The sequence below is a fragment of the Pelobates fuscus genome, chromosome 4 (assembly GCF_036172605.1).
Source record: "Pelobates fuscus isolate aPelFus1 chromosome 4, aPelFus1.pri, whole genome shotgun sequence".
Taxonomy (NCBI): Eukaryota; Metazoa; Chordata; class Amphibia; order Anura; family Pelobatidae; genus Pelobates; species Pelobates fuscus.
This window is the reverse complement of record NC_086320.1, coordinates 61461672-61484675: the sequence shown is the minus strand read 5'-3', so window position 1 is coordinate 61484675 and position 23004 is coordinate 61461672. Positions and strand designations below refer to the sequence as shown.

The 23004-nt window shown below is 42.2% G+C and overlaps 2 protein-coding genes across 2 annotated transcripts in view; both read left to right on the top strand.

Moving 5' to 3' along the window:
* The first annotated feature begins 1328 nt into the window (after nucleotides 1-1328).
* LOC134609326 (serine/threonine-protein kinase SBK1-like) lies at nucleotides 1329-16590 on the top strand. The gene is made up of 4 exons (XM_063453007.1): nucleotides 1329-1454; nucleotides 14582-14747; nucleotides 15187-15389; nucleotides 16036-16590. The coding sequence occupies exons 1-4, from the start codon at nucleotides 1329-1331 to the stop codon at nucleotides 16588-16590; spliced, it is 1050 nt and encodes a 349-aa protein (XP_063309077.1).
* A 118-nt stretch (nucleotides 16591-16708) lies between these two features.
* LOC134609325 (uncharacterized serine/threonine-protein kinase SBK3-like) overlaps nucleotides 16709-23004 on the top strand; it is a 36698-nt gene continuing 30402 nt past the window's right edge. Inside the window, exon 1 of the mRNA XM_063453006.1 lies at nucleotides 16709-16738. Within this exon, the coding sequence (XP_063309076.1) occupies nucleotides 16709-16738 (30 nt within the window). The remainder of the gene's footprint in view (nucleotides 16739-23004) is intronic.

The following is a 23004-nucleotide window of genomic DNA, read 5'->3' as shown; positions in this document are numbered from 1 at the left end:
CGGCTCTGGAGGTCTGGGTTTTCTTCCTGACCGAGTATATTGGAAGGTCACCTTGGCAGGCACCGGAGGTGTCCAGTTCGGACTTGCCCCTCTAAACGGACGCGGCTGACTGGATGCTCTGTCTGGTTGGGGCGATTCTGGGATCGCGCTGGTGTGCTGACATGGTTGGAGGCGTGGTCCGCCTCCGACTTGACCAGGAATTCTTGCCTTCCTGGAGCTTTTCCATTGTGGTGGCATTGGATTTGTGGGGTCGATAGCTACAGGACCGTCGGGTCGTTATTCACTGTGCCAACCTCGGGGTTGTCCAGGTGATTAGCCAGCTCTCGGCCCCCCCCCCCTTTTCTCTTTTGGCACTTCCCCTGCTCCAGCGTCTGGTGCTCCGGTGCCCGTGTCTTCATGTGTCGTGTAGGTCGGGTTCCTCTTGGGCCAAAGTACTCCAGGGTATGGGTGAAATGGCAGGCGCGGGAGTCAGAGGTGGGTGTATTTGCGGGTTCGCCTGTTCGTTACAAGGTCTGTTGTGACTGCTGGAGCGTTTGGGTTTCGGCGGATATGTCGTCCTCCAGGGTGTCCTTGCGCGTGTCCAGTTTAGTTTTCTGGTTAAGTCCCAGGGTTGGGTGGCTGTCGCCACGGAGTTTCTGGTATGGCATGCGGTGTAGGGCCCGTGCAGGGGTCGGTTTTTGTGGATCCAAAGAGGCCGGTTTTGGGGGCCCTATGGGCACAATTGTGCCAGGTGCTCCCAGAGGTATGCCTCGTCGTTTCTTCATTTCTTTGGGGCCATGAGGATTGGGGTATTGGTGGGTCCGAACTGGTCAGCAGGTAGGGGAGGATTCTGTTTGTGGATGTCCGGGATGGTCAGGACCTGGTGTCCTTCAAGACTCGTCCATACAAGACCGACATCCTTTGCAAGGGCAGGTGGGTCCCGCTGGCAGCGGTGCCAGGATTGGACGCCTGTCTGGTCTGGGCGCTCAGGGAGTCCGCGGTACGGCCGTACCTGGCTGGCCCAATCGTGGTATACGAGGAGGGGAACTTCCTCTCCCATTTCAATTTGTTTGGCGGTCATTCTTTCCGCATTGGCACTGCGACGGAGGCCTCTCGGCTGGGTATGCTGAATCGGGATGTGCGGAGGATAGGAAGGTGGGACTCTAGGAGATTTGTTCCGGTGTGTGGGACGCTGTTTTGCTCCGTTGATTGTTTTTTCCTTCTCGGGGCGGATGATTGAGCACTCGACGAGGAACTATTGGCGGCAAGCATACATCTGGAGTGCATAGGAGTGCTGCCGCAAAGGGTTTATCCGTTGGGTTTCACGGTTCGTTATAGGGGTTTTGGGGATGCCCATTTCATCAGGTTTTGAGAAGGAGGCGGCAGATTGGTTGCGGCCGGATGGGGTTCATTTGTCTGGGGTCGGGCTCAACCGTTTTAATCTGGCCATTCGAGAGACGGTGGAACAGGCCATGGTTGGTTTGTTTGGGGTCCCCCGCTGATTTTAGGCTTAAAACAGCGGGGTTGTGGCGGGTGTGTGTCCTTGCCAAATAAGGGATGGTTTGGTAGATTAGATGAAAATGGGGGATAATGGCCGGGTCTCATCCTCCCCTGTCTCTTATGGTGAACCTGGAGGAGGTACCAGGTTGGACGTGTCCCCACTGGGTTGTAAGTCGACCAGTGGGGAGCATTATGGTTGGGCCCCACCGAGTGGGTGGGGAGCCCTGAAAAGGAAGATGTTTTTATTATGCCGAGGGGGGGAGGTGAGAGCCTTGGGGAAGTTAGATTGGCAAGGACGGTTTCTTTGGTTACTGCATGACTATATGCTAATTGTTTATGTTAATTTATGATAATTATTATTTGGTTATATGTTAAAAGGAGTTATACAGTATTTGGTTGTGTTAATAAATGCTGTGGCCTGTTTTCTCCAAGAAGTTGTCTGTCGTTATTTGAAAGGGTAAGTTATGGTTTTATGGGGGATGAAGGGAATCCCCCTATGCCCACTAAGTACATACATGAAACTGTTCACATCAATAAAGAAAATGGCTACTGTGCACAATGTAAGTTGCATTAGAAATCCATAACATGAAAATTTAAAATTCATAACATGCAGCCTGCTATGACAATATAAAACACATTTCTTTATATTATTAATGTTATTAATTCATCCATTAAGAGATGAGTTTTATATTGTCATGGTAGACTGCATATAATGAATTTTACATTGTCATGGCAGTCTATTGCAGCTAGCGCAGCAGCCATTTACATTGTTGGAATAATGGAATAGTAGCCATTTTCTTTATTGGTGTGAACTGTTCCAACCCAGAAATACCTGGGGTATTGAATCATTACAGGTTTAAACTGACAGGTTCAGTGACAGGTTTTTATAATAATGACCATCATCCATTTTTAACTCTCCAAGTCATTCAGTCACATTATCCCACACCTACATCGATTGTTGAAGTGAGTGTGGACTGAATGGGTTGGGTGAATAATGCTAGTGTGACTGAATGACTTGGAGAGTTAAAAAATGGATGATGAGCATTATTAAAAAACAAAAACAGTTTATGTTTTGAAAATGCCCATCATCCATTTTTAAACACTTCAAGTCATTTAGTCAGATTACATGCAGACCACACTACCCTAGTTGATGGCATTGGCGGATCCAGGGGGGGGGCAACGGGGCAATTGCCCCCCCCGAGAAAATATTGCTGCCTGAGGCTCTCCCCTGCCGGCCCACGTAGGGCTGGTGCTATCCAAGCACCAGCCCTGCTGATTGCCTGCACGGACCGGAGATCAGTGATCTCCCTCCCCGGCCCACACAGGCAGATTGCTGGGCGGCCGGCAGGGGAGGGAGTGAGAGAGAGAACCCGGGGGAGCTCTTACCTGCAGCTCCGCCGGGTTCTCCTCTCGCGAGCACGGAGCGTTACCATGGCAACGCTCCGTTCTCGCGAGAGTGAACTCTAGCCTGAGCTGCAGGTTAGAGTTCACTCCCCCACTAGAACCACCAGGGAATGGAAGAGAAAGCAATGTCTCCCCCACCCTCAGCAAAGGTAAGAAGGGAGGGGGGACATTAGCTTTATTTATTTAATTATTATTTAATAATGAAAACAAAAAAATATATATTTTATCTGCCCCCCTATCCCCTCACACACTGCACCACACAGCCCCCCTTACCTGCACAGCCCCCCCCTTACATACACAGCCCCCCCTTACATACACAACCCCCCCTCTTACCTACACAGCCCCCCCTTACCTACACAGCCCCCCCTTACCTACACAGCCCCCCTTTACCTACACAGCCCCCCTTACCTACACAGCCCCCTTACCTACACAGCCCCCCTTACCTACACAGCCCCCCTTACCTACACAGCCCCCCCTTACCTACACAGCCCCACCTTACCTACACAGCCCCCCTTTACCTACACAGCCCCCCCTTACCTACACAGCCCCCCCTTACCTACACAGCCCCCCTCTTACATACACAGCCCCCCTCTTACATACACAGCCCCCCTCTTACATACACAGCCCCCCTCTTACATAAACAGTCCCCCCTTACATAAACAGTCCCCCCCCTTACCCACACCCCCCTTACATACACAGCCCCCTCTTACACACACAGCCCCCCTTACACACACAGCCCCCCTTACACACACAGCCCCCCTTACACACACAGCCCCCCCTTACACACACAGCCCCCCCTTACACACACAGCCCCCCCTTACACACACAGCCCCCCCATACACACACAGCCCCCCCATTCACACACAGCCCCCTCTTACACACACAGCCCCCTCTTACACACACAGCCCCCCCTCTTACACACACAGCCCCCCCCTTACACACACAGCCCCCCCCTTACACACATAGCCCCCCTTACACACATAGCCCCCCTTACACACACACACAGCCCCCCTTACACACACACACACAGCCCCCCTTACACATAGCCCCCAATACACTCACTGCCCCCCATACACACACACAGCACCCCTCACACAAAAACACACTGCGCCACTCACGCACAAACACACTGCTCCCAATACACACACTGCACCATTTACACACAAACACACTGCTCCCAATATACATATTGCTACCCCATACATACACTGCACCCCTCTCACACACGCACTACCCCTTCATACACATACTGCGACCCTCACACACACTGCACCCCTCACACACATACACACTACAACCCCTATCCCGGCAGACATGGGTAAGTTATCAAACATTTTTTTAAACAGTTTGACTAATTACTCTGGGAGGGCGCCACAGCAACTCCTGGCACCAAAACCACTACAGAGAGCTGTAGTGGTTATTGTGCCTGGATTGTTTCTTAAAATAATCTGCCAGTGCCCCTCCCGAGATTAGCTTCTGGATCCGCCACTGGTTGATGGGGGAATGCAAATGGGACTGAGAGACTTTGAGTCTCGTGTCATCTGACCTCTGCCCTCAGTTTGCCGGTGCTATCTATGTCCCCAGACAGCTTGACGACGGTGTGGCGGTGCCTTCTCTGTCCCCAAACAGCAGGCAGGTTATGAATGAGGAGCAAATATAAAGCCCTATGTCCCTTTTTATTTGTGTCCAGTATATGAACAGTGTATTTTTCAATTGTGTTTAAAATGCAATGTCCCTATTCAGAAATAATAATAGTGCAGTGCTATTGGCGGCCTTGCATAATGATGATTTAACATGCAATTTACATTTATTATTAAAATGGGCCCTGTCTTTGAAGCCACAGCACAGACAAAACGAAAAAGCCCTGACAGATGCTTATCGGGCCAACCTTGTTATCAATTTAAGAGGTATGAGGGGATAAAATTTAGAATAGTATTTTTAGCTTTATATGGTTTGTTTTTCTATTTGAAATTGAAATCTGGTTGCAGGGGCAAGTCCCGTGGTTGCAGTTTAGTTTAGGGGCTCAAGATCTTTAGATCTTTAGATATATATACACACACGTTTTATAATTGCCCCCCCCTAAATATGAATGCTGGAGACGCCACTGTGCCCAACCTCATTTCCTAGCAGAACCAAAGCTCAACCTGGAGACGCCACTGTGCCCAACCTAATTTCCTAGCAGAACCAAAGCTCAACCTTTTTCGTGACGGAGGCCGTACTGCATCGAATATAGAAAATCTCTATTTTATTTCAGTTCTTGTGTTTGCAATATATTTAAGATTCTGCTAAGACTTATAAAATTAAAAAATGTATGTAGATTTTAGTGAGATTCTCTACAGTTTCTTGGACTGAAAATGTAAATGGCTTGATATTTACCACATCAGAATTATAAAATTCTCTGTAAATTGAATAAAATTAGCACAAGAAACAGTCACTCCAAGATCTAGTTTATAAAACAATAAAAAGAAACTGCTGTTTATTGGACAACAAAATCTGTTAATATGGGCGACGCCAAAACATAATATAATGGGTTGGGGGTAATTTGAATTCAATGAGTCACACAGTTTCAATTCAGCCTAATATTCTAAATTAACCAGCTAACTCAGTTGTAATGCAAATACATCTGGAAAAATAAAGTGCATTACATTTCATATCACACCCGACCCTTTAATCAATGAAGTTGCAGATAAGAATGATTGAATATTCAAATAGTTACTATTATATTCTAAAAATACATCTGCATTAGTTATTTGTCATTTCTAAAGACAGATTTGTGTTTTCAGTAATCACTATACCGAGCATTGCGGACCCCACTTTTAATATACACTATATTTATATACAGGCGGTCCTAGCCTGCCCTGGTGAAGGGACTGAATGGGAAATGCGAGACGTTTCCCCAACTGGTTAGTATCTTGTTAGATAATTACAGGTGTGGCAAAATGCCGCTCCCAGTCAAGATGCCGTCTGGAGCCATGGCCCCACTGGACCCTGTGGACCAGCCGTCTCTGTATACACACATACTGCCTAATACCTAAATCCATATACTCATACTGAATACATACATACATTTTACATTGAATACATAATTTATAGCTGTGATAAATTATGTATTTAATATCTTTGGTGGTAATTGGTCACATGGTCACTCATACACTGTTACTAAAGTATACCCTCAATGTCACTTACACACACACGCACACACACGTCACTCACTCTCACACACTCTTACTGAAATATAAACACAATGTCACTCACACCAGTTTAGTCACATTTTATTTACACACACACACACACACACACAAACATACACAAAATAATCAGCCCCTTAGACTCCATGCTTGTGCTGTGTATGAGGAACCATTCTCCAGTCTGCAGGAAGCTGGCATTGTTTCTGCTGGGGGAGCAGGGAAGCTGTGCACAGTGAGCACAGCCTGCTTCCTGCTCCCTCCAGCATGTGTCCGGTATTTACAGGCAGGGGGCAGCCAAGATACCATTTCACATCTCGTCTTCCCGTGCCTGCAGGAAGGGAGCTGGGCTCTTAGTGACATGGAGGGAGCCCAGCGGGTAAAGCAGTTGCGCTGGGGGGTGGCTAGAGAGACGCTCACTCAGCGTTCCAGCCTCAAACACCAGCAGCCCAGCAGGAAACTTCCAGTTGGGCGCCCGCTGCAGGTCGGCACCCCAGGCGAATGTTTTATTCGCCTTATGGTGGCGCCGGCCTTGTTTATATATAATTTAGTAAAACATTATTTCTGTTCACTACAATAATATTTATTTAATTGTCAGGAATGTCTCAAACTCCTAATTTTTCATGAGGTATTCAACCCCTTAAGAACGGAGTCAAATGTACAAATTGTGATCAAAACGGAAACAAAATCTGAAATTGGAAAATATGTCTGTCCAACTGTAATTCACCTCTTTCATATTAAATGCACCCACACTTATTATATATCATTTTATTCAGGGGAACAGGGCTTTCATTTAACTTTAAATATTTAGCTATGAAACATAATTTAATATGAATAAAATATTAAAGAATGGGAGAAAATAAGATGTTTTTATTTGTTTTAGTTCTACGTGACATTTTAACTCTGAATGTCATAATACTGTTTGCTTTTACTGCAATAAAATTAGAATTACCCCCATGATGACATATCATTTGCAATAGTAGACAACCCACGGTATTGCAAATGGGGTATGTCCAGTCTTTTTTAGTAGCCCCTTGGTCACAAACACTAGCCAAAGTTAGCGTTAATATTTGTTTGTGTGTGAAAAATGCAAAAAACTAATTTGAACGCCAAGTTTGGCCAGTGTTTGTGACTAAGTGGCTATATATATATATATTTTTTTTTATCATTTTTATTTTGAAATAGGTTTATATATATAGTGATATATACATACTTATGTATATAGATATATATATTATTTTGTTCCGTTCTACATGTATTTTAATATCAATACATATATATTAATATCAAAATACAGTTAGAACGATGAGACATATATATTTGAATTTTTTTTTTGACGTATTTACATATTTTTTTAATATTATATCTAAATATATATATATAATTATTTGTTATCCTGAAGAAGGCTCCAGATGTGAGCCGAAACGTTGATGTTAATTTGATCATTTTGATATGAATTAAAAGTTATATTTTAACTATACTTCAAAGACCCTGGAGTGCATCCCGTTTACTTGGATCTCTACAAATTTTGCTGGATCTGCACCGGTCAATAGCATCATTATCACCAGGAGTGCAAGCATATTGGATTTTTTCTATAATTATATATTTAATCAATATCATTCTACGTGTTTTTAGATATTAATATATATATATATATATATATATATATATATAAAATTATATAGATGTTATACTATAATTATATATATTAATATTGAAATACACTTAGACAGTGTATGTGTAAATGTGTGTGTGTGTGTGTGTGTGTGTGTGTGTATATATATATATATATATACTTAGATCATATATAATATATATATACTGTAACGTTACTTACCTTATCCAGGGGCCGGTCGCGGTCCTCTCTTCAAACCGTGCGCGGTCCTGCTGCTGTATGACAACACATGTCATATATATGATCACTTGTCCCTGTGGACTTTTGTACGTCGGTAAAACCGACATGACTTTGAGAGATCGCATTAGAGGACACCGGTCCGGAATCATGACTGCTTTTAGAGATCAACGGACCGACAAACCTGTTGCTAAACACTTTCTAGCTAGTCAACACCATCTACCTTTACTCCGGTTTATTGCAATTGACCACGTCCCTGCACAACCAAGAGGAGGCGATAGATCCAAGTTGCTCCTACAACGTGAAGCCCATTGGATCCACTATTTAAACACAGTGACTCCGAATGGACTTAATGAAAACCTTGTTTTGTCCATGTTTCTTTAAATCAGTATACTTATAGCTATACAACTCTGTTATGTCCTAATAGTTACAACCTAGGGATCCTTAAGTAAGGTCCGTAGTTCAATATTGTTCTTTTATTTAGACTAAAGTAACTAATTTGCAATTCCCTGTCTCTATGTCATAGAGTAATATGTAGATTTCCGTTTTTTCTTCTTAATTTGTACAACCACATACATTCCCTTCTAGAGTTGGCAATCTGAATTATTATACGTTTTTGTTCTTCGTTTGTTTGTTAAATATGTGGGAATCTTCCAAAAAGAGTCTTTAAGCAATCTCTAATATATAGCATGCAGATAGTTATGCCCAGGTTCAAAAAGAATGAATGGGAATGTTTGATGTGTTTGTACATATTATTATAAATATACTATGTCCAGCTATAATATAAATATATGCCTCTAGCCCAATGCCTAAACTATGTCATACCAGTAAAAATATGCCTCACAGAATTTATGTTGGTATATAGTACAGAATGACTTTCCAACTAATTGTATCTGCTATAGCCTGATCCCGTTCTGCATTTATGTTCTATGTATATTCCTCACACTGTAATTTTTCACATTGATGTTTTCTGCACGTTTGTTTTATTTCACATGGACTTTGCACATATACAGATCTATTTATGCAGACCTCGGGATATATTGGCTTAGTCTTCCTCTCTACACACTTTTTTAGGCTTGCATAGAGTTTTCCTCCGGTTTCTTTTGAACCGGGTGATTGTTTTTACTCCTTCTACGTAGTTGCTTAGCAACTACGCTATTTACGTAACACGTCACACGCACAATCCCACGTGGTGTCTCACACTTCCGGGTTTCTCAGTCTGCCGGCTGTCCGATGATCTTACTGGTAAGCTCATTACATATTTATGTATATATGGAAAGTATGTTATACATGTCACTGTGATCTTGATAAAGACCCAGAAGGGTCGAAATGTTGATTTTTTTTCTGCTTAAACCACAGCTATGTATTAATTGGGAATGCAGTAAATAATTTTGCACTATAATCAAGACCTAGTGTGCTCCCTTTATTGCTTTTTCGTATATATAACGCGGGATTGCACCTAGGCTTATTTATATTTGAGAGTTTTTTATAAGGAGGAGTGCCTGGCTCTGGATTTTGTTTCTATATATAATATATATATATATATATATACTGTAGCATTCCTTACCTTATCCAGGGGCCGGTTGCGGTCCTCTCTTCAAACCGTGCGCGGTCCTGCTGCACGAGCCGCGCACGGCTCATCCGACGGCTTCACTAGGAAGGCGTGCAGTGACCGCGAGAAGCGGTCACGTGTCCCGCCTGAATCTAAGAGCGCGCCGCGGGTCTCGGGCGCGCTTTTAAAGAGACAGTGGGAGCCTAAATTGTCAAAAGGCTCCCATTGGCCCATGTCATGCCACACTCCCCATACACTTACCTTTTGGGGGGGTGTATATTACAGGAGCCAATCAAATTAGTTTAGAAGCTATTTAAACTTACCTCTCCCTTTACTCCCTGCCCTATCGTGGTTTCTGTTTCAGTTCCCTTTAGCGCTTGTTGTGTTCAGTTGTATTCCTTCGTTTTGACCTTGGCTTTGATTCTGACTACGTTATCTCTTTATCCTTATCTGTTCAGTTTGCCGGCTTTCTGTTTACTGTGTACCAGAACCCGGCTAGTCCTAGTTTACGCTGTCTCACTGTGCCCTTGACCTCGGATCGTTCCTGACTCTGTCTCCTCTCATATACGTCGAGTCCGGACATTCTAAGGTCCAGTAGACTTATCTCTCCTCTGTGTTGTCCTTTGTTAAGTTGAATCCTGCATGTTGGGGTATATATTCGTTACATATACACACACATACACACATATATATATATATATGGTATAACTTCCACCTATTCACCCGTGGAAAATATCGATATAAACTTAGCTTTTCGGATACTTGCTTCCCTTATGTCACCTCCCAACTTGGTGACCATATACAACTATTGCAAACTACAAAACAACCAGGGAGTCAGCTTGTATCACTAGAATATAAACAGAAAATACAACATAGTGTAATAAAATTAAAATTTAAATATCCATTTCATGCTTCAAGGTTGCACTCACAAATTGATGTGTTTTTTTCAAGCCCTCAGGTTGCCTCACCTGTAGTTAGGGGGGTTACTCCTGTTTGGTTACCACGCCAATTCCAAAATTAGGAAGTCCACACACTCCCAATGGTTGGTAAAAAAAAAAGGAAATGTATTGGCTTTGAAGTATAAAAATAAAATTAAATGCTATTACTGGTCCTACGCGTTTCGTCTCCCTTAGGAAACTTCCTCAGGGACCAAATATCAAATTACAGTTAAAACATATAATCATATACACTGTCAAAACATCAACAAGTGTACAAATAAGCCTATTTTTCCTCCCCCCTCAAACCCTTAAATATGTTCATACAAAATAGAGTGGGGTATTATCTGCTAAATACAGATCAAATGGAAAAACATAGCGTTTAACTGTGTGAGAGTAAATAAAGATGTATAATTAACAATTGGCCACTCACAAATTATAAGATGTAAAAAAGCCTTGAGTGTAATCCTTTTCTTCAATATTTTCTATGTTCATCTTCACACTCCCATCAGTAATTAGGAATATTTGCTCAAAAGAGCAAATATTCCTAATTACTGATGGGAGTGTGAAGATGAACATAGAAAATATTGAAGAAAAGGATTACACTCAAAGCTTTTTTAAATCTTATAATTTGTGAGTGGCCAATTGTTAATTATACATCTTCATTTACTATCACACAGTTAAACGCTATGTTTTTCCATTTGATCTGTATTTAGCAGATAATACCCCACTCTATTTTGTATGTATGCTGAAGACAAGAGGAAGTCTTTGGGGACCTTTTCTGAATACTTCACCTAACACAGGGAAGCTCAATTTTTTGCTTATTAATTATCACTATTTTCACTGGAGTTGTGTTCACATATTTTGTTTGTTTGCTTAAATATGTTCAAGCTGGGAGTCCATTGGTGGTGTGGTGGGCGTTGGTACACAATCCTCTTCTGATTGGGCTTCCTATCTGCAGTTGAAAGGTATCCCAGCTGTTTCCATTTCATTCAATCTTTTTTTAGCGGTTACATTTTCTTGTCCGGCTTCACTTCCGGAAGTGCGCCGAACCGGAAGTGAAGCCGGACAAGAAAATGTAATGATCTAAGTATATATTATTTATTTTTTAACTGTTTTAAACTTGTATTTTACATTTTACACCCAGCAGGGGGACTGCCTGTCATTCCAGGCAGTCCCCCTGCTGGCAATGCTGTGGACGACTATGCCGTCCATGTGATTGTGAGGTTCTCGCAATTACATGGACCAGTAGGGCAAGATCGGAAGCAGGGGGACTCCCTGGGATGCCAGGTGAGTCCCCCCACCGCGAGCGCCGGCAACCAGGTAAGTATTAGGGACGGTGGGGACGTTCTATGCCGCCCGCTGGCATTTAGGACTGGGTCCCCAAGGACGGCATAGAACGTCCGCCGTCCTTAAGGGGTTAATAATAAACAATTGTATTCATACATAAAGTAGGTCAGTAATATGTCCAGATTTAAAATACTAAAATTAATATGTTACAATGATATATAATCTCTGTTTTTTTTTTTTTTTACCCAGTCTCCATACTTGTTCATACGCCAAATATAGTGTATCCATCCATGCCTTTTTAAGTTTCACTGACTGGGTGCAATACTAGGCCTGATTTAATGCCATGCATTATAGGAATGCTGTGCACAGTGAAAGAGGGTTGAAATAGCAATGTTACCATGGGGACCAGGACAAGTTTTCAAAGACTGAAAGAGTGTGAATTGCAGATAAGCTGGTGAGGAGATTCAAGGAATTTCCATAGGAAGAATTCTAGAGGTCATCATGCCCAACCTCCAATTTTGGATTTCCTTTCCATTTACACAAGATACACTCAATTTTAAAAAGGAACAATTGCCTGTAATGGGACAAATGTTAGTGTAGCTGGGTGCATGCTCACGGTCATTCTTAGTGTAGTGGTACTATAAGACAGGTATAGCCTTTGGTTAACTCTGTATATAGATAAAAACTGTGGGAATCAAACAGAATCTTCATAATAAAATGTATCTTTAATCACCTCCTAAAGTATTATTTCCAAATTATGTTTTAGGTGAATATTTGCTCAAATGGAAGCAAAAATGAAAAAAACAACAAAAAAAAGGAGTTATCAACTAATTGTAAGTTATGCAGCATGAATGAACACCCTCCATAATAATTGTGTGAGTCATTATGAGAAGTCATACTCACCCACCCCACCCAACACCCCCATCCTGATAATCGATGGAATATACACACTATAGGGTTCATGCAAGAAGATTAGGAGCTTCAAAAATGAATATTACTTGGGGTAAAAAAAAATACCAATATGTGAAGAAGTATTGGGTAGTTTTAAGTCAACAACACAATATATGAGATTTCTAGCAGATTACAGCTGGTAGAATAGTATGGTTTAATATTTAGGCAGGTTATAGAAAAAAGGTTATTTTAAAGCCAGTTGATTGTCTTTACCACAGTTAATTATTGGTGTTATATTTTTAAATATATATTTGACTTTATCTTTAAACAGAAAACTAGGTTTGGTGGGATAACAAAAAAATTGCATATTTTTTATGCTGACTTGTTGACTTTTGGTTAATAAGGAAAGGTTTGTTTAGTGATTTACACAATATATTGCAATGTTAAGGACAATCAAAATTTGAGGTCAGGTTAAATTTAGATAGTGAGAAACTAGAAACCAATTTCTAATCAAAAAATCTAATAGCAAAAACAGAATAATATTGCAGTACTCCAGTTTAATAAATAATGCATCGTTTAACCTCCACAGTGATCATGTGCAACTTTTGCCCATAAAAAAAATGGATTGATGAATGAGGTCTCAGAAAGATAGAGGTGCTGGATTTTCTAAGTTAAAACCTATGTTTTAAGCTCGCTACACACACTCTTGATAAATAAATAATATTTTTTTTACATTGAAAATTAAGATTTTCTCGCTCCTAGACTATTTCATTTAAGTTTCCCTCCACAAGGTTTATACTATGTTTACATTACACATTTCTTCTTAAAAAGTAATTATAATGCTAATATGACAGATACTGTCTGTTTCTAATTAACATATTACATATAATTACTTTTCTCCACCCACTGCTTGAACACTGACCAATAGAAATCTTCACACCTATTAACATGACATAGGCTATTGGTGGGATACTCAATTTGCATTTAATTAAGGGAGGGGTTTATGGTTTAGTCAGGGCAGTTCTCCTATAAAAGACCATTAGCAGGCTTACAGCCTTCAGAATTTGTCTTCTTGTTGGTTTAGCAGGAACCTCTTGAAGACATTGGACTCCAGGAGAAAATTTCCATGTGTTGAACTTGTGAAAGAGATCACGTTTGCCATATTCCAAAGTGATATCTCAACCCAAAGTTGTTTGTAAGATTTTAAAGGTAAGATCTACACTTCCTTATAAACTGATACATGTCTGAATGGAGTGTGATATGTAGATAAATTGCAAAGAGTAGGTTAAAATAGTAGAGATGTAAACAGTCTACAGCTCCTCTAGATTGAAATTTGGTAATTTTCTATACAACAAAATTTGTTTAAAGAAACTAAAACCTTATATTTTAGTATTTGGTTAAACAATTAGATGTTCAGGGAATAAAATGTACATGATTGTTATTCCTGTTGGATGAATAACATTTGGTTCTCCGTATATGTTGGACTAAATGTCACGTAAGTCTCAGCCAACCTATAACGTGATTGAAAGTTGTATTACACAGTAGGTGGAGAGATAAATGTTTTAATGTGTAGCTTGGTTTGTAAAACTGGTTCTGTCCTTTAATTCATAGCATATAATTCATTTGGGGTTAGTCAGGACACTCTGGATCTGGAATACCAACAGACGTTGGTTCAAAATTTGATTTGGTTAAAAGAACAATTCAATGTATTAAATACTGTTTATTGAATTATACATTAAATATACAATTTGCATTTATTATTAAAAAAATCTATATAAAGTTCTACCTACTTTTACATTTAATGTCTTGATTACATTATACACCTGCCATCTGTTATACAGTCTCTCTAGTCGTATTAAAATATTCCTTAGGGCTATTAACACACCCTAAAAATGCATTTTGCTATCTTTGTACCACTTTCTGGAGGCATCTATCTTTACTTATAAAAGATTATAAAAAAGCAGTTTTTAAAACTAATATTTTGCACCCTCAGGTCTACGCTTCAGATCTGAGTAAAGAACCTGCCTTCCAGCTCATTGCAATGGAAAACACATCCGAAAACCAAGAGATCCAGATGATTCCAGAGCAGTACCAGGTTCTTGAAAAGCTTGGAGAAGGGACCTTTGGTCAAGTTTTACTGGCTCATGACAAGCTAGCAGGTACAGACTGTTTCATTAACCCCAAAGCCTTTGTTGGCACACGTGTGTTAATCTAATAACATACAGTATCTAGAATAGTTAATGGCTATAATAACGTGTACTTTAAGCAGAAATTTCACTTTTTGCAAAACCTAGTGGCCACCTAAAAGTTAGTTTTTTTTTTTTTTTTATTAGTTTTTTTATTTGTTTTTTTTGTCTTTTTATTTATATTGTATATCTTGCTGTACTGGCACAGCCAAAACAATAGGCAAATTAAATTAATTTCAAGTGTCGCATGCACACACACAGGACTCGGAAAGAAATATTGGAGCACTTAAAGAGAACTGTCTTAATAGTATTACATTTAACATCCTCATGTCACTCCCGACTCATTAATGTTACTATAGTTGATTGTTTTTCTGAAAATGGTTTTAATATTTGTCTTGATAATGTTTACAAGGTCGATCAGTGGCGCTAAAACTGATGAAGAAAGAAAGAACCCACCAAGATGACTTTGTCAAGGAATTCAAGGTTGCGGTCTATCTGTCTCATCACAGGGGTATCATTACAACCTACCCCTACTTCTTTGATACCCTGAAACACTATGTCTACGTCCAGGAGGTGGCAACAGCAGGGACCCTCGAATCCATTATTGTTGAGAAGGTAAGGAGCATAAGCTGTATAATTGCTCCTCATTAGTCTCAGTGGTATTTTACAGCAGATTAGTAACAATGAATCGTCTTGTTAGAATATCTATGCTACTTTAGGCATGGGCAACTTGATACCCTATACCTTATGTATGTACTATAACAATAACTGGCATTGGATATTTGCTGTAATTGTATATCATCAAGAACAGGAGGGCCGCTGGTTACCAACACCTGTCCTAGCTGCATCTTAGTTTGGTTAAATCATTATCAATGTTCAAGTTGAATTCATTGAAAAAGTTGAAAACTTTAATTTTAAAGTTTTAATAAACACAGCCATCTCCATAAAACATATAAAAAGAGCTTAATTACATTTACTGTCAACTCTTGCCTACAATTGAAATAGCTAAAATTAATATTCTATTTTCAGCAGCATATATATTTTAGAACTTTAATTATGGCATACATTGATAATTCAACATTGCATGTGTAAATCACTGCTTACAACACAATATTTGAGGCATACGTTTGCTAGAGGAGAGTTATCAGCTGACCTATTAAAATAATGATTTTGAGAATGATATTGGTAAAAGATTTTTATTTTTGGCTCTACTGAATATTTTACTTAATATACTGACATTTTTTTTTCTCTAATATTTTAGGTTGGGTTACCAGAATACATTGTGAAGCGTTGTGCTGCTCAGATCTCCGAAGCATTGTTTTTCATTCATAATCAAGGGTTGGTGCATAGAGACCTGAAACCAGACAACATCTTGCTTATGGATAAAGAATGCCACAACATCAAGATCGGAGATTTTGGTCTAACAGAACGTTTTGGTAGATTCATCCCATCGATGTCTCATATAATACCATACATGGCACCTGAGCTTTCTATTCTGGAACCTAACCAATATCTACACTTGAGTCCAAGTATTGATGTCTGGGCATTTGGAGTCACTCTGTTTGTAGCTCTCACTGGCTGCTTTCCATGGCTGGAAGCTGTAAACAAAGACCATAAATTCCAGATATTTGCAAGCTGGAAAACATATGGCGAGTTAGACGCTCCCCCTGTTACCTGGCAGAGTTTCACCAGGGAAGCATTGGTTATGTTTTCCAGTTTACTTTCACTGAATCCTTCCGTTAGAATGTCTGGTGGCATTGTTTACAATTACCTGCATGTACCATGGAGATACAAAGAGCTGAATATTAATAGGTGAGAGGTTTAAGCTCTTTGTCAGCCAAGGACAGGAAGCAAAAGCAATGGAAGAGCTTACAGATGTCATGACACTTATATATGGATATCAAGTGTAGTAAAAGGGCCTCATGTCTTCGAGGATGCCGTGTACATGTACAGTGAACGTGAAGGTAGGTTTGTATTTAATTATTTGTTTATTTATAAAATATTTTACCAGAAATAATACATTGAGATTTCTCTCATTTTAATGTATGTCCTGGGCCCACTAACCCTACATCGTTACAACAGGGTACAATAGAATATTCAAAATAATATTAATACATATATAAATTTAATACAGAACAGGTAAGAAATGTAATCAACCATTATTACAGGTTCATTCTGTTTTGAGATATGTAAAGAAGGATTTCTTAAGGATTTTAGGCTGGGAGGGGATTTGAAAGTGTCCGGAAGGTTATTCCATAATAGCAGTGCTCTGTAGGAAAAAGAGGAACGTAACATTTTTATTTTGTATTTAGGTAGACTACTTAAAGTACTGGTACTGAATCGGAGGTTATAGAAGGTGGGAACAGCCGGGGAGAGCATTCTGCTCAGGTAGGGTGGGAGCTTTCCAAAAAAGCTCTTAAACACAAGGCTGAAAAGATCAAGGTTCCTGTCTGAATTCCAGCAATAGCCAATTTAGCTTTTATGATGTCACAATGGTTGGTCATGTCATAACAGTGTAGCAAAAAGCAGCAGGATGAGTTTTACAATGTAGAAAGTTTATGAAGGTGGATTTGTGATACAGGTGCATACACTACATCCCCACATAGTGTATATCAGTGTGTGTCTTAACCATCCTTTAGCCCCTCTCTCATCCATTTTTAAATACTTCTAAAATTCTGCTTAAAAATAGGAGTAATCACATTACCCATCATTTCATAAATATTTAAATAAACATTTTTTTCTACAATCTGTCCAATAATTTAACATATACCTCCCCCCCTCCTTTTATCTTTATTAGGGGATGGGTGGGGTGGTATAAAATTTAACATAATTGGATATACCCGTTAAGGAAGATTTTAAAGAAATTAATTCCCATATAAAAGAATGCATCCATAAATAAACTGGTTTATTCATGTATCTTGTGCATAGACATAGATAGAGTTCTAGTATGTGTGAATTCTGCTTTATACTAGAATTTTCATATATTTTATCTTGTTTTAATTTTTCCTTAATAAAGTTAATTAAGATTTGATAAAAGTTTATTAGTTACAAGCACTTTAATCATATCCACTCTTCCCCTTTTTTCTACATGCCCACTGAATGACATGAACAAAGGACTATTCACAGCCAATCGGGCAGTGAGTGACGTGGAACGCATACATCATCGCTTCCATGACATAATTACGTGAACGGGTGTGGACTTACAAGCACATGGGCTTGGGTACCCAGAACAAAGTGGGATCACATCGAAAAGGGCGGAACCCTGAACCAAATAGAACCAAATAGGAGTAAATCTATATCAGCTGAAAAAAAAATAGGAGCCATAGAAAGCATTGATGGATCAATTGAGAGGTTTATCTGAGACTTGAGGGTCTTGACATCTTGCCAGGTTATTATTCCAGCTGGGTACCTGTTGACTGGTAGGGCATATGTATTGATGGCTTGGATCTTGTTCTTGCCATTTAGCTGGGACTTCAGGACCTCTCAGACTCTCTGGAGGTACTCTGATGTTCTCCTTGCCTCTTCCTCATGGTTGCCATGTTCTTGTGGTACCCCCAGGTACTTGTAGATATTCTCCACATCACTTTTCTTCGCTATCTGTCACACTGCTGATCTGGGGAGACCTCGTGCACGGTCGGCATGACAGCATGTCCGCACTCGATCAGCGTGGACACACTAAAGCTAAGCTTACCTCTTGCCAGTTCTCCCTCCAGTCTCCATGGTAGATCGGGTGGAAATCATGCTGGCATTCTCAAAACCGCTGGTCGCTTCCAAGGGCCTCAAATGAAATTTTTTACGCTAGTGACACGGATGTGCGTGCATCATCACATCATCGGTGTTGTGATGGACTGCCTGCCACCCCGACTGGGTGGGTCCATCAATCAAAGCTTCCTAGCTGACTGTCACAGTTCTCACCAGTTAGACAGACAGCCAGACGTGGTCGCTCCTGGAGTTCCCAACAGGGGACTTGAACCGGGGAACTTCTCAGTCCTAGTCCTGCTTTCTGCCTCTGAGCCACAGCAGCTTTATACAGTGACTACTGATTCCGGTCCTGTTCATCCTGGCATGGCTACTACACCGGGGGCTGCACCTTGACTTGGCTGTGTCTCACCTGACTCTGATCGGTCATCAGCAGGGTATTTAAACCCAGCCTCACCCTGTGCTCAGTGTCAAGTCTTTGATCTTGTGATCCTGTTTCGTACCAGTGTTCCTGTTTCATCTGCTTCGTATTATTGACCCCGGCTTCTGACTACGTTTATCCTGACCTCTGGCATCCTTTGACCTCGGCTATCCCTCGACTATCCTGCTGGTTCAGTCCTTGCCTGTACTGCGTATTGGTACTTTATCCTGCACAGACCCACAGGCCGGGTGAATTCTTACCTGACCACCTTGGCCTGTGGCTGTCTGCAAGGGTGAGCAACATATCTGCGCTACAGACTCCCAACTCAGGTAAGACCCTGACAAAAGACTTGACCAATATGGAGTCCGCAGAGATGTGCTCACCCTCGCCCCAGCAAGTGTCCAGCCTGGCCCAGACTGTTTCGGAGCTGCAGCAAGAAATTTTATTTCTTAAAGGCGCAGTACATCCAGCCCCGGAACCAGCTTATCCAGAACCGTTTGTCATCATGCCCGACCGATTTGATGGTAGCCGCACGTCCTTTCAGTCATTCAAGATGGATTGCGAGGTGTTGTTTTCATTAAAGCCTCAAACTTATGCCACAGAATTCATCAGGGTCAGAGCGGCTATCAACCTGTTGTCTGGACGCATCAAAGTTTGGGCTCACCAAATGTTGCAGACGAAGAGTCCTGTCCTTGTCAGCTGGGAATCCTTTATTACTGCTATGGACTCACAATGCAAGACCACTATGCCCAAGCCAGCTCCACGTACTAAAAAATCGCGGAGTCTTCATAACCAAGGAACCGAGTACCATCACCACACCCCAGTGATGCCCCCTTATGATCCAGTTCCCAGGAAAACTCCAGAGGTATCCTGTGTTCCACTTGACCCTGAGGAACCTATGCAATTAGGACTTGTCCACTGCAAAGTGACACCTAGGGAAAGGGACCGAAGGAGAAGCCATGGCCTGTGATATTACTGTGGAGAAAAAGGGCATTTCATCACGCTTTGTCCTGTTTGCCCTCCTAGACTTCCAGCTCTCCGACTGGGTACTAATTTCCTTCATCCTGTGTACACCGCATACCAGCCTAAAAAGCTACATGGGAGCCGTTTTTCTTGCCCATGCTTGGCTTCCATGGGAGAAACTACACCCCCTGCTCCAGAGCCACCTGCATCTACTGCCGAAGTTACTTCCTGTGGTACCACCACTACTTCCTGTCCACCTGAAAAGGATTTACCTGTGGATTGTGCCATTGCTTCTAATGGCACTACGGTCCGTAAAGAAGACCTTGAAATGTTCGAAAAAGCATTGTTAGCTACGAACACTGCTCCTGCCGAAGTTGTGGAAGTGCTTGCCACCTGTACCCGGAACCTAAAAAACCTGGACAGTTCTTCAGCCGTACCAGAAGCTGGTACTGGGAAATCCCAAGCAATTAAGGGATTCCACACTGAGGACTTTGACTATGGGGACTCACTGGATTCTGATAGTGACCTTGGAGAGGTGTATTATTACGATGGAGAACCTACTTACGCCCGGAGGTCGTTTTTAAAGGGGGGGGGGGGGTACTGTCACGGTTCTCACCAGTTAGACAGACAGCCAGACGTGGTCGCTCCTGGAGCTCCCAACAGGAGACTTGAACTGGGGAACTTCTCAATCCTAGTCCTGCTTTCTGCCTCTGAGCCACAGCAGCCCCCTGGCATGGCTACTACACCGGGGACTGCACCTTGACTTGGCTGTGTCTCACCTGACTCTGATCGGTCATCAGCAGGGTATTAAAACCCAGCCTCGCCCTGTGCTCAATGTCAAGTCTTTGATCTTGTGATCCTGTTTCGTACCAGTGTTCCTGTTTCATCTGCTTCGTATTATTGACCCCGGCTTCTGACTACGTTTATCCTGACCTCTGGCATCCTTTGACCTCGGCTATCCCTCGACTATCCTGCTGGTTCAGTCCTTGCCTGTACTGCGTATTGGTACTTTATCCTGCACAGCCCCCGTGCACAGACCCACAGGCCGGGTGAATTCTTACCTGACCACCTTGGCCTGTGGCTATCTGCAAGGGTGAGCAACATATCTGCGCTACAGACTCCCAACTCAGGTAAGACCCTGACACTGACGCTGAGGACCATAAGCACAACACCGGGCACCGTAGCCCCTATCCTGCTCTCAGTGGGAAGAGAGTATAGCTGATAACCCAATTATCTCCAGGCAGGAAAAAAAAAACATTTCTACAAAGTCCCAAAAGTACCCCAAAACACAATATCCCCACAAATGTCACATCCCCTGATAGCCCTGATCTGGCTGACCAACATATCCAAAAATCACTCAGATCAGTTCAGGGGTTCAGGAATACCCTGGAAGTCACAGGTCTACTTTGGGGATTCGAAGTAAAGTTCTAAATGCCGAACATAGCCGTTTGTGAGTACAGTCAGTGTATTTCTTTTGTTTGGGAGTTTCTTCTTACCGAACGTCGTTCGACTCCCGTTCGAATAGCCTAACATCCCCGGAAGGTAAGCATTCAGCGACGTTCGCGCACTTGAGTGAACAATTTGAGTTCCATGCACTCGATGACCAAACACCACTCATTGTTGTCACGCCTTATGATGGCCGCCACCATACCATGGGTCTTCCCAGGACCAATCTATGATGTCTCTCCAGTTGTAGGGCTATAGGTCTGGATCTGCCAACCAGCTCTCTTGCTCTGCCTGCAGGGTAAATTGGGGCCGACTTGAGCTGAGCAGGTGCTGGTAGTCCTGCTCCAGATCCCATTCCAGGGTGGCCAGATGGATCAGGTCTGGCCCTAGGTCGCCAGCTCTAGGGAGATTCAGTATAGCCTCCCTGTGGTTATGTATGACCCAAAAACGTGATACTGTAGCACTAGTGATGTCCCGAACGGTACGCTGGCGAATAGTTCCTGGCGAACATAGCATGTTCGCGTTCGACACCGTGTGCGAACACATGCGATGTTCGGTCCGCCCCCTATTTGTCATCATTGAGTAAACTTTGACCCTGTACCTCACAGTTAGCAGACACATTCCAGCAAATCAGCAGCACACCCTCCCTATCAGACCCTCCCACCTACTGGACAGCATCCATTTTAGATTAATTCGGAAGCTGCAACCATTTTATTTTATTTTTTCAATTTTTTTTTTTTAGTGCATATAAATGTTACAAGCAGATACTCCCCCCAGGCACCCTGTGTTACTGCAGATACTCCCTCCAGACATTATGTGTTACTGCAGATACTCCTCCCAGATACTCTGTGTTACTGCAGATACTCCCCCCAGCCAGAAGAGGACTCAGCCGAGGAGGTTATGGAAGAGGATGGAGTAGGAGGAGTAGAGTAGAGTAGGTGGCAGCAGGCCTGCCTGCAAGTCGTGGCGGTGTCACCAACTCCTCTGCAGAGCCACGCATTCCATGCTTGGCAGCCGTCAGCAGGTTTACCCAATGTGCAGTGTAGGTGATATACCTGCCCTGACCATGCTTTGCAGACCAGGTATCAGTGGTCAGATAGACCCTAGCCCCAACACTGTGTGCCAGACATGCCATTACTTTCTTTTGCACAATCGAGTACAGGTTGGGGATTGCCTTTTGTGAAAAGAAATTTCGGCCGGGTACCTTCCACTGAGGTGTCCCAATAGCTACAAATTTTTTGAATGCCTCAGACTCCACCAGCTTGTATGGTAAAAACTGGCGGGCTAATAGTACAGACAAGCCAGCTGTCAGACGCCGGGCAAGGGGGTGACTTTCTGACATTGGCTTCTTACGCTCAAACATGTCCTTGACAGACACCTGACTGTGGGCAGATGAGCAGGCCTGACACACAGACGCTTGGAGACAACTAACTGCTATTCAATCTATAACAGTGAAAGTTTTTTGGTTTTTAAATGCAAGCTATTAGGACACCATATATGAGTGGCAAAGTACACTGGCAGAGGTCTGCAGAGCACACGCTGAAGGCCTGACACACCCGCTTTAACCCCTTAAGGACACATGACATGTGTGACATGTCATGATTCCCTTTTATTCCAGAAGTTTGGTCCTTAAGGGGTTAAGGACACTGACTGCTATTAGCTTACACTGAAAAACGTTTTTTCTTTGTAAAAGCACGCTAT

Excerpts from the sequence above, each read along its gene's own strand:
- LOC134609326 (XM_063453007.1), top strand. The coding sequence starts at position 1,329 with ATGCCCATTTCATCAGGTTTTGAGAAGGAGGCGGCAGATTGGTTGCGG. Across the intron at positions 1,455-14,581 it reads AGACGGTGGAACAGGCCATG|GTCTACGCTTCAGATCTGAG; the intron begins GTTGGTTTGTTT and ends TTGCACCCTCAG. Across the intron at positions 15,390-16,035 it reads AATCCATTATTGTTGAGAAG|GTTGGGTTACCAGAATACAT; the intron begins GTAAGGAGCATA and ends CTAATATTTTAG.